The 12,148-nt window shown below is 37.4% G+C and overlaps 2 protein-coding genes and 1 non-coding gene across 3 annotated transcripts; 1 reads left to right on the top strand and 2 right to left on the bottom strand.

Annotated features, from left to right (window-relative positions):
• Positions 1–164: 164 nt before the first annotated feature.
• Positions 165–8,230, bottom strand: LOC141848592 (NEDD8-activating enzyme E1 regulatory subunit AXR1-like). Its single transcript, XM_074736641.1, has 14 exons — positions 8,135–8,230; positions 6,528–6,700; positions 6,294–6,457; positions 4,402–4,512; positions 4,207–4,286; positions 3,866–4,016; positions 3,650–3,743; positions 3,147–3,235; positions 2,461–2,534; positions 2,216–2,378; positions 1,896–1,981; positions 1,038–1,121; positions 745–925; positions 165–669 (listed from the first exon to the last, which is right to left on the bottom strand). Exons 1-14 carry the CDS (start codon positions 8,179–8,181, stop codon positions 586–588), a joined length of 1,581 nt encoding a protein of 526 aa, XP_074592742.1. The 5' UTR covers positions 8,182–8,230; the 3' UTR covers positions 165–585.
• Positions 8,231–9,499: 1,269 nt separating this feature from the next.
• Positions 9,500–11,707, top strand: LOC141811928 (uncharacterized). The gene is made up of 4 exons (XM_074700011.1): positions 9,500–9,835; positions 9,972–10,097; positions 10,191–11,400; positions 11,491–11,707. The coding sequence occupies exons 1-4, from the start codon at positions 9,500–9,502 to the stop codon at positions 11,607–11,609; spliced, it is 1,791 nt and encodes a 596-aa protein (XP_074556112.1). The 3' UTR covers positions 11,610–11,707.
• Positions 11,708–11,809: 102 nt separating this feature from the next.
• TRNAP-UGG (transfer RNA proline (anticodon UGG)) lies at positions 11,810–11,881 on the bottom strand. The gene has a single exon. It is a non-coding gene; the product is annotated as a tRNA-Pro (tRNA).
• Between the last annotated feature and the right edge of the window lie 267 nt (positions 11,882–12,148).

The raw sequence follows: 12,148 nt of genomic DNA, 5'->3' as shown, positions 1-12,148 counted from the left end.
TTAAATATAAAAACTTAACAAATAAAATTATAATCAAACTTGTGCAAGCTAATAAAGTTAGCACACTAATTTTTAATCTTAGTTATTTAATTTATTTTTAATACTCAGCAAACACAAATAAACCGAGAATCAAAGTTGTTTATAAATATATTTTTCTTTACAAGCTTTATATGCGCAAGAAAAGAGAGACCCAACAGATTATCTTGAAGTAAGAAATTACGGCCTCAAAAATCCCATGCTGATCAATTCAATCAACCACCAGCACAATTCACTGAATCAGAGGCCATAGATAAGGGTTAATAGTTCAGTGAACGGTCCGCGATAGGCAATTACCTCACTCTATTTCATCTTGAAACCCTTGTACACTTCAATTATCTGAAATACAACATCTCATTTGACAGAGCACACCTAATGGACCATGAGAAGCCATCTCATGAGAAGCTAGATAACTGAATTATCAAAAATAAATATAAATATAAATAAAAAAGTACGAAACCCATTTGGGAACGTGGAGAGGAGCATCAGGTTCAACTATGTGAAAAATATTTGTTGGAAAAAGCCAAACAATTCCCCTGCAGCTAAAAATTATAGTATCAGCACCTGTGACTTTTGATCAATCCCATTGAACATGAACGTTCCCTTCAAGGGGACAAACTGCTTTGTGACAAGCTGAAAAAGAAAGCCATTAAACTTGGTGAATGCTTGCCAGGATGAGTTATCAAAGAATATTGTACTTTCACAAACCTTAATTGCCTCTTGGGAAGCGACTCCTCCTATGAAGGCAGCAACTGCGTGAAGCTCTGAAGCTCCAAATCTGCACATCTCAGTGATAAGATCCTCCGATAATGTTGGCCCGTTTAACCCCAGCTCACTTAGTATACCAATCGCGATAGGTTTTAATCGTGATATCTCCTCGTTCAGTCCACTGCCATGATAAAATGTACAAAATACTAAACCACTTGAGCTGCCAGCATAGAAATCACAAGTAACCTTGTGTTTCTATGTTAGTAAATAATAAGAGGAGTTCACTGACACACCCATCAAAAATCCCAGGAAATCTATTATGGTTGGCAGCAAACCGATCAACAGCTCGAAGTAAGATGTAGAAGCCTACAGCATAGCTGCCAAATGTAAACTATTTTTCAGAGAAATAACTAACATCAATGAGAATTTGAATCTCCTAGTTCATAACTTATTGGAGAATTTTGAATTCAACATTATTTCTATAGATTTAGTGTAATCAGGATGCTTAGTTAAACAACAACGAAAATTAGCATGTTCAACATGACAAAATAATAACATTTTGGTGATAGTGATACCAACAAAGTCACAATGTTACGAAAAAAATACAGGTGTGTGAGTTCAGTAGATGGGCAAGTGTATAAGAAAGAAACCATGTGATAATTGAGGCATAAGAAAAATGGAAGCGCAGAAGATCAAGCAAAGCATGGGAGGTATGACTGTGTCATTAATCTTTTTAAGGGAAAACATTAAATCTACGAGATGGTAAACATATTTCCCACGTAAAGAAAATTCCTTTTCACTACAGCTCCAGTTTAACTTTAACATGCAGCTATCTGCAGAATATGAACATGCATCAGCTTATAAGTAGCATGCATATCAGCCTAAAGCAGCCATAATAGATGAAAAAGATTATTTTAGAATGCTCAAAAAAACATTCAAATTTTACTTCCCTTCCATCTTATAAATTTCATTACCTAAACATATTTGTATATACGCTTTCTCTTCTTTTACTAGCTTCTTGCCAATGTCCTTTGAAGTTCCACAAACTTCCAATAATTGGTTCCCAACACAGAGTAACTAGTATATGGATAATAAGAATTTTCTCATAAATTCCATGACCGAAGTAGTTATGGAAAAGCATAGCACCTCACCTATAATCCTCATCATTCAAACATTTCTGCAATTCAGGTATACATGGAGAACTAAACTCATCCTCAATGTTCCGGTATCTGCATATCTGTTCAAAGGAATAAAATAAAGAGCACAGAGTTAGACAAATAAAGCACTGGCCACAAGATGCTTCTCTCAGCATGTTCAAAATTGTCCCCTAATCAAGAGTAAGTGCAACAGAAGCTATGAACTTAACGTTGAGTATTCATCAGCATTAGATGTGTATACACCATAATAACATTCGTTGAACCAACCATAGAATTTTGATAATCAAAGCATCGAAGGGAAAAGTTAAACATACTGCAAGTTTTCGAGCATTTTTACAGAAATTCTTGATATACGCCCTCGAAATAGCATCAGGATCTCTACCAATCCTCTTCAGAATGCTCTTTACTCGCCTCTCCATTACAAGACAATCAGACTCAGCTTTCGCTTGATAGATTTTTTGAAGAATTACATAGGATCTACAGACGAAAGCAAAAAAACCAAATATCACCAAAGATGAAAAGTATAATCAAGAAGCAACTTATTATGTTTGTCACAAACTCAGTTGACGATGTCATGTCAGGAATTGATCCCTCAAGGGGAGGCTCTCCATTGCCCTCATTTTCAATAAATTCCTACAATGAGAAGAGCAAAGAAGAATTAAGGCTGTCATCAGGAGGAAAACACATTGATAGCGTACAACTTTTCAAACAGAAAACATATTGCCCTTAGATTAGTGTTCTTCAGATAATAAACTATATAAGCAATGGAAGATCTTGTAGTTTCACATAATAATCAAAAGAGCATCATTTGGATTTAAGAAAATCAAAAATATATTCCGACAAGATCAAATATTAGAAAAAAAGAAAAAAAAAAGTATCTCCCCTTAGCTGGAGGCATTCTGCATAAACCTTCAATACCAAACAACTCATTTTTGGTTTTTGATAAGGCAAAATTGTATTCCAGGTTGCGACTTCAAATGTGACAAAAAAAAAAAATAAAAAGGTCCTTGTTCTCGGACTAAAGTAAATGTCATGCCTTTAAATTAGAGACTAAAGTAGGATTTTAAAATTCAGAAGCCAATGGAATAGCCTCAAACACGTGATGGTACATATAATTTATCAAAAAAGAACATATCATTCAGCAACCTAAGACCAATAAGTACTTTCCATCCAAAAATATAAGAAACATACAAAAGCTTAAAGAAGAAATTTTTTATAATTGAAATTTAACAGATGTCTATTAACCTTCAAAGCTGCTACCAAAACCCAAAAATCAGAGGATCTTGAATCAACTTCAACGGCACTATCATTTATAATCTGAGGTAGCTCCGAACCTAGCAGTGATACAACACAACTCAGTTTAAGATTAAATAAATTGCCACTTGCAAATGTTAGAGTAAACTTACACAATCTATGCCAATGATATTCAACCACTATTATCTTTAAAAAATAATATAGTTGCAGTAACAAATGTACACATGTAAAAAAGTGTGAAGAAAACATATCAAATATAAATAATAAACTCTTGTAGTATTACCCAAAAAAATGCATTATGCAAGGTGAAGATGTTACACTAGTCATGTGCTAGGCAGTATATCATTATGTTGACAGCAAAGTGATGACTGAAAGAAAAGGGACGAATATGATCTACTAAACATGATATCTGCCATTTTGTAGAATATTTAATTATAAACCAGGAAAACTTGCACAAATCATTTAAAAATAGATGTACATCACTAAGAACTTACTAATTCCCCGAGGAACAGAGACCTTGAATGAGGCATCAAGAGCTTCTTTATAATTTTCTTCATCTATATTAAGCATGTGAGCTTTAATTAAATCCTATACAAGAAAAGAAAACAGACAAAGAGTAAATAATCAAAATATCTGCACATATAAGCATATGTGCGTGCATACATACAAGCAAAAAAACATCAAAAGGCTAGAGGAATCAAATTCAGAACCTTAAAATCCTTCTTCTCTTGTCTGCTAGATGGCAGGCATCCACCATGTCCTTTGGCCCATTTCTCTGCAAGATTAATGAGAATAACTATGTACGGTGTATGCTTGTGTATTACTGGATCCACCGTGCTCAAGTCAATAGTTTTTGCAAACCTGCCGATTTTTCACAGATATGAGAACTTAGCAGACTAAGCCAACACAACGGCTATCCATAAAACCAAATGGAAACAAGTGTTCAAGAAAATGGAAGTTAACATTAATAGACAACATTTGCCTAGTCAAGTAATCCATATTCCACATTTGCAAATCTCATATAGTTTAACAATAAAGAAAAGTTACTTACTCTACCAGCTCAGGCCAAGGATTATGAAGACGGAGATCATCTAGAAAGTGATCAGGTTTTGACTCAATTACAGTATGCTCCTGTCAAAATTTTAATTTATTTGATTATTCGAAGGAATTAATGATCAGAAAAAAAATACATCAGAAACTTCAGCAGACTAGATGAAATCTAGTGACTAGGAGACTTTTGGGTTACCTTCATGCTTATTCTAACCATTCCAGTAAGACCATAGGAGCGTGCAACAACCAACATGATATTTACTTGCCTACAGATCGTATCCAGCTTCACTATTGAAGTTTCAGTTAACTGTCTCATAAGAAATTGAGCTTGCAATCAGCAAACACTGTTGAAATGAGGTACACATGACTGAACTAGGAAAATGACATGTAAAGGCAAAATTGATAAAATGACATTCTTAGTATAATTTTGAGTGAAGAGCATAACAACAACAACCAAGCTTTATCCCATGAGTGAAGAGCATAGAAGATAAAATAACTTAATGCATAATTAAATGTATTTGATTTTGAGAATGCAATGAAAGGACTTGATATACACTATAACTAGACAGTAACTAAGCTGAAGGAAAGAAAAGCTGAACACGTGAAAGATTTCTCTCCTGTAGAATCGCATAAGCATTACTTAGATATTTCTTCATGGAAGAAGATAATAGATATTTATTCATGGCAGACAATAAACGTAAATTAAATTCACATTTGCAACATCAGGAAAAAAACCAGTCTAAGAAAGATTATAACTAAAACTTAATATGACATAATGTCTCACTTGGCCTATGAATCTCACAATCAACCATCTCTATCCAACATGATTGACCAACTGCAAAGCGTGCTCAAAAGCTCGAGTAGTTGATCAAGCGCCAAAATCAAATTGTCAAACCACCTAGAAACATTGGGGATAAATATCTACCTCACCTAGAAGAAAAACTATTGCCGAGAGAATTAAAGAGAGGATTTAACCCCTTTTTAATACAAAAAGATGCTAACCCCTTTTTATTAACTGACAATAAAACTCATTCTTCATAGAATAAATACAGTTCATCCCAGTAGAAAATATTTTTCTAAAAACTATAAAAAAACTTTTAAAAGAATGCTACTGCTATTTTCTAAAAAAATTACAACAAACTATAAAAATTTGAGACTTAAACATCTTTGAACTTTTCAAATTTTGATTTAAAATCCTGACTATGTTAGTAGTAAGCATCTCTATGTTAGACAAGCATCCTCATGAAAAACATATCATATCAAGGTGATTTTGACGTATTCATGCAAACTTGTGTAATCTGCCAACTCAATATTTATATATCCATCCATTTGTGTATTTAATAAGCAATTATTTGTAACTGGAGCAAAATTAGGCAACTGGTTTTAACGACGCATTCTACAGAATTTAAGATGAACTCAATGAGGGAATCAGAGTTTTGTTGATTAAGGTTTATTTTCAGCTTGAATGAGACTCAATTAGGCTTCTAGTTTGGGGCAAAGTATTTTTCAATTAAACTGGGCTCAATTGTGAATGGAATAGTTTTGATCAAGATAAAATTGTAACGAGGAGGATAGTGTTGATTACCTCTTCTCGCTATCTCTCTTGGTGTCCGTTAGATATAATGGATACAAGAGAGTGATCAAGTGAATCCACTAACTCACAGGGGATGTTGTAACAGTATTGTCTAGTTGGTTTAGGGTTTAGGGTTTAGAGTTGAATTAGATTAGAGACTACGCGTTTAAAATGCAAGATACATAAACAAGCTAGGTTTGTTTATATCGTTACATGTTTGTACACGTACAATCCTAGATTTAATTATTTACTTTATTAAATCCACATTTCTAAAAGTACTATGGAAAAAATAGTTGGCTTAAATATGTACCTGTTATGTGTGATGTTATCAACAAGTTGAGATAAATGCCAAATTACATGATGCTGCTGGTATTTTTTTTTCACATTGATGAGATACTATTTTGCATTGAGTTTACAGTTGTGAAATTAGATTTCCAATACAAAGCTAGCTAATGGAACTTGCACCTAGGTATTGCCTTATGCATGAGCATATATAAAGAAAATTAAAAGCATACCTGTGTTGCTATCACTAAGGTAAATTCAGAAAAGAAAGAAGGATTCTTCTCTATCAAGTTATCTGGAACCTCCTCAACAAACTTAGCTTTAACAGCATCATTTAGCTCTTGAAGAAATGAGCATACGCATTTAGCCTTTGATTGTCCAAGGCTATCTTCATCCACTGTCATAAAAAATGTATCAGGAGAATTTGATGAAGTTGAAAATGAAAGAACAAGCAAGAGAATGCATACATAGAAAATTGTTCCCTAGATCGTGTATTTCAACTTTTGATCCGTCAACCACTGTAATACTTCCAATTCCACCAAGAACAAGATTCTTCAAAGCTTCAGAACCAGTAGGACCACAATTAAGCAAGCATATGTTAGCATTCTCTAATGCTGATTGGCCTTGTTCTCCCCATATCCTATCATTTGAATGGAAAATTAGAAATAATAAAGCAATTGAGGCTTAACAAACCAATGAAATTCAAATAACTGAATAAAAAGCTAGATGTTTATCTGGGTTTATCTTTCATTGAACTGAAAGGTTGATTTAGTAAACAGAGAAATGAAAGAGGCGTCATTAGGATGTTGATAGTGGAATTGTTTACACCAACTTTATATTAACTTATAGGTTTGGGGTTTCAATAATTTCAGTAAGCGAGTACTTCTGAGGAGTTATGCAGCTTTCAGCCCAACATTTAATATTTACATTACTACATATAGTTAAATATGTAATCATAATTAGCCTATACAAGCAGAGGTTAAATTCACAGAACTAGGATTCACTTATCCAAGAAAACACAATCTGTGAGTCCTTTTGAGAAGCTCTGCAGTTTAGATCAGTAAATGCCTACATATAGTTACATGCAGTTGTCGTAATTCAGAATATACAAGCAGGTTAAAGTAGAGAGCAAGTATTTATCGGATCCAACATTCAGCCAAGAAGTCCTAAAGTGGACTCTAAAATCTGCCAGCCCAACTGCTAGTATATGCACAACTAACAAAAATAAAGAATGCTGGTAAAAAAAAAAAAAAAAGTGGCAATTGACTCAAGGCAAAAATCTACATATTAGTAATTGCAAATTAATCATCCAGGAAAAAAGGTGATACATTAAATAAAATAAAAATTGCAGTAGATTGACTCAACTACTAATCAATCTGCCATGTAATAAGCAAATAAATGATATTATCAGTGATCAAATGTTTGTCTGTAATGTAGAATGAGTCTGCTGGTACAATTTAAGTTTAATGGAAGGAATCAGATTAAGGGGACTGGAGATGATATCATTTCTTTATTTTGAAAATAATGTGATAAAAAATAATTTTCCATGAAAACCAATCCATTAAGTATAAATTATGGAAGCCACGAACTAATTAGAAATTTACTGGGGAAAAACACTTGAAATTTTAAGGTATACACCAAATTTTGAATGCATTTCTTTTTTGTATTTAATGTGTCTACGGAAAACTAATATCTACTAGTTTTTTTTTTCTCCGCGCTTCTTCTGTTTCTCTCCTTTACACATAACAAAGCCCTTCGACGTCTAATATTTGATCTCCAACAGCAACCATTTCCTCATCCTTTCTACTCAACACCTATAGTAAAGAAGCTCCGATCAAAATCCAGATTTCAGCTCATCTGTAAAGATTTAGCCGTTTTCCATCTTTCACCTATCGCCCTTCCGTATAAAGCAAGTACACGCAGAGTCAATGCCCTGGGTAAGTTCAATGCTTTTCTAAGAGCTAAACAACTTCTTCACGATCATAAGAAAACCCTAAATCACAGAAAGGACAACTAACCAACAACTGGGCACTCGAGACGCAGAGAGATAGATCGAGCAAGCGATTGGCATTACCTGAGCTGTCGATCGTACTTGGTCTTCTTCGTCTCGGCAGTCGCCATCGCGCGCAACTCGCGTCCCCGCGATCTCCTTCGGCTCGGTTCTCGGACAGGACAGTGGAAGCGAGGTAAAAGCCCACCTTCCGAAAGCCAGGGCTAGAGATAGACTATGACACGTGCCTTGCGCGTGCCTTTCTTAAGATAATTATTATAATTAAGAAAATAATTCGAATATTCTAATTTTTTTATATCACAAAAAATAATTAAATAACTTCAAATTTGTTTGAAATGCAAAATAATTAAAAACTGGCATATATTTTTATAATTATCATATCCAAAATAAATAATTTAATATATTACAAGATTGCTATTTTGCACGACAAACTTGCGCGACTCCCTGATTCACCGCTGCTGCCACCATATCGTCCGGCCACCGCTGGCCACGATCGACGCGCCACTCACCGGTGCTTCGGCCGGCGTCGGATTCCGACTGCATAGTAGTCGGAATCCGACAAATTTGGTCAGAAACAGTTGCCCCCCATTGTGTGGTCACTGTCAACGCTGATCAGGTTGGATTCCGCCCAAATCACGATTGGAGATCGACCGAGGAAGGACCGAAATTCGGTCGGAATCCGACCGTGATTCAGCTGGAAACGACGTTGCCACTGCCGAGTCTATTTCCCGTCAAATTTCATCGAATTCCAGCCACTATCCGATCGGAATCCGACGTCGGACGGAGCGCCGACGAGCGATGCGTCGATCGTGTCCGAAGCGGTGGCCAGCGGTGGTCGAACGGCGCGACAAGGACGACGACAGCAACGATGAGTTGCGGGTGTCGTGCACGATTTCTCATCGCGCAGCGTAGCATTTCTTTAATATATCATACATCAATTTTATTTATTTTTAAAATTAATCGGATGAAACTTAACACTTGATTTATCATAAATAAATAAATAATAATTTTTAAGACGATAATAAAAGGCATACGGATGAAACTACTTTGGTCATTTCAAGTAATATATACTTTAAAGATCGCATGAGATCACCGCCGTTAGATTTGATGAGTGATGATGATTTGGAAAGGCACGTGGTGCTGAGCTGTCTCTTCCTTACGTGATCATGATCCGAACTCCCATGAGGTTTTGTCTCTTATCAGCATCCTCTCCTTGCCTAGTCAGAATACCAGCTCGTCCTCTTCTTCTCTGCCCGTGCAAATGATTTCATGGCATCTTTTAAATAATTAGTATCTATTTGTTTTGATCTTGTAATTGTTCTTGATTTTTTAGCGTCCGGGTGCCGAATCCAGTGACTGGAGATCTCTTCTCTCGTCCTCAAATTCAATGGCGATGCGCTTCATCAAGCGGCGAAGAAGCTAGTTTTGATGGCGGGATCCGCCAGCCGAAGCCGAATCCCGGAGGCCGGTGCTTCCACGACTGCGGCGCCTCCTGAAATCCCCCCTAAGATCCGCCACCGCATCAAGAACCTGCCTTTCTCCGTCGGGCGGCGGAGTGGCGCTGCCACTCCCCTTGCGAGGTGGAAGTTCAACGAAGCGAAGGCGATGACGCTGGAACTGGCTGTCCTGGAAGGAGCGGGTGAGCGCACCTCCGGCGGATCTGCGGCGGTCTTCTCGGCGAGGAAGCTTGCGGCTGCGCTTTGGCATTTGCGGGCGGCGGAGGTCGGCGCATTGGGAGGCAGTGGAGCTCGGTTAGGGTTCGAGGTAGCGTTACGATCAAGATCGAACTTTTTTTTATCATGCTTTTGACCTAATTCGCACATTTACCTCCATCTTACCTCTCGTTTTCCTGAGAACTACTCCCTGGAGCAGTTTGGCTGAATCTCTCTCGACATTGCAGCCTAAATCAAGGCAACTGCATTCCCTCAACGTTGGCAGTCATGATAGAGCAGGTCTCCTTGCTAGCACCAGCAATGAGTTTGTTCTTCGTCCAACCTCACCTAGCCCTAACATCACTCTTCAAAAGGTAATTCTACTAATTTCACTGATGGGCTAATTAGCAAAGGTTGAGTTTTGCATTTCAGATATCATCTTGCTGGTTTCTTTCATCTGTAAGCAGCTTGATGCATTGGAGAAGGCAACAAAATGGGATGAGGCTCATCAAAATCATGGCCAACTGAAACTCTTCAAATATCAGTTGAACTCCACCCCTGCGATTTATTCTCTTCGAGCAGAGCTTGAGCAGGCTCATTACTGCATTAACAAGCTCGAAAATGAGAAAGAGTGCGCCAAGAAGAAGGTCGATCACATCATGAAGAAGCTCGCAGAAGAAAAGGCCTCATGGCAGAGCAAGGAGCATCAGAAAGTCAGAAACATTATCGAATCCGTCAAGTATGACCTCGGCAAAGAGAAGGAAAGGCACAGAAGGATAGAGGCTATAAATTCTACACTAGTAGATGAGCTTGCCAAAGCCAAATTATCTGCAAACCAGTTCTTGCAAGACTGTGAGAAAGAGAGGAAGGCGCGTGAGCATGTTGAAAAGGTTTGCGAGGAGCTTGCGAAGGCGATAGGGGATGACAAAGTCGAAGTAGAATCGTTGAAGAAGGAATCTGTCAAAATATGCGAGGAGCTTGAGGAAGAGAGAAGGATGTTGCAGATGGCTGAGGTTTGGCGAGAAGAAAGGGTGCAATTGAAGCTGGTGGATGCGAAAATAACGCTCGAGGAGAAGTATGCTGAGTTGAACAAGCTTCAAGCTGATCTAGATACTTTCCTAAGAATCCACTCTGGTACTATTGCAGATGTATCAGTCCTGAAAGAAACTGAAGCACTGAGAGGTGCTGTTAGCTTAGTTAAGTTCAACGATATCGAGTTCGATTGCCGGCCACCTCAAGACATTGACGCCAATAAAGATCCAATGAACAGATATGCGAATGGAACACTAGATGGAGATAATGATAGCGAAGATGATAGATTGGAAGGCATGAGCTGTGGTGAGGAGCAGGGTTCTTGCACTTCTCCAGGGAGTGACCCATCTGCCATTGACATTCACGAAGAAAGACAGGCATCAGTTAGTGCAAGTAGTGAAGTTTATTCAAGAACCACAGGACAATCTAAGAAGAAAATTTCTTCTATAGGTAAACTTTGGAGATCATCCTTTATGAGCAATAGTAATAGCAAGGAAGCTCCAGTTGAATCTATAGATAGAAAGATACTAGATAGGACAATGTTGAACTCAGGTGAGGTAGATCCAAGCTCACCTAGTGTGGGTATGCAGAGGTCTTGCGATTCGATAAATTCTTGTATCAGTCTAGGAACACACGAATTGCCAAGTGAAACGAAGAAAAAACTACTAGAAGCAAGAAAGGAGAATCAGAGGTCTCAGTTGCGCCATGATTCAATAAATTCTTGTATCAGTCAAGGAACACAAGGAAGCCCAGAATTGCAGAGTGAAACAAAAGACCGCAGAGGGAAGAAGCAGCTACTGGAAGCAAGGAAGGAGAATCAGAGGTTTCAGTTGCGCCATGTTCTTAAAAAATAAATCTTAGTGCCAATTTTTTTTTCCAATTGCAGATATCTCGGCACTGTGCTCAAACTGTTTATCGTATTGATGCCTCCTCCAAGCTGCAGTAAAAATCATGGGCATAATGATGGATAATCCATCTTTTATGAATATTTTTTCCATTTTTTTGAGAATTCACATAAGACCATTTCCTCTGACCAAAAAAATGAAAGAAAAAAGGGGCATTCCGAGAATCGAACTCGGGACCTCTCGCACCCAAAGCGAGAATCATACCACTAGACCAAATGCCCTCGTTGACACAGAGTTACAAATGGAAGGATTTGATCTTATTCATGGTTAAGAATAGGGGTCTAATCAAACCGAGCCAAGCCAAACATTAAGAGGCTCGAGCTCGGCTCATTTGATTTTTCTCTAGGCTCGAGCTCGGCTCGAGTTTAATTCGAGCTTTAATGCTTAAACTCGAGCTCGGCTCGTAACAAAATTAAATAGTTCGGGCTCAATTCAAAAATAGCTCGTTTAAAAATTAAACGAACTTAGTTCGAGCTCAGCTCGTTAAC

Source organism: Curcuma longa, chromosome 17 (genome assembly GCF_044706935.1).
Source record: "Curcuma longa cultivar G26 ecotype Majalengka, Jawa Barat chromosome 17, ITB_CL_G26_1.1, whole genome shotgun sequence".
Taxonomy (NCBI): Eukaryota; Viridiplantae; Streptophyta; class Magnoliopsida; order Zingiberales; family Zingiberaceae; genus Curcuma; species Curcuma longa.
This window is presented reverse-complemented; position numbering and strand designations above follow the sequence as displayed.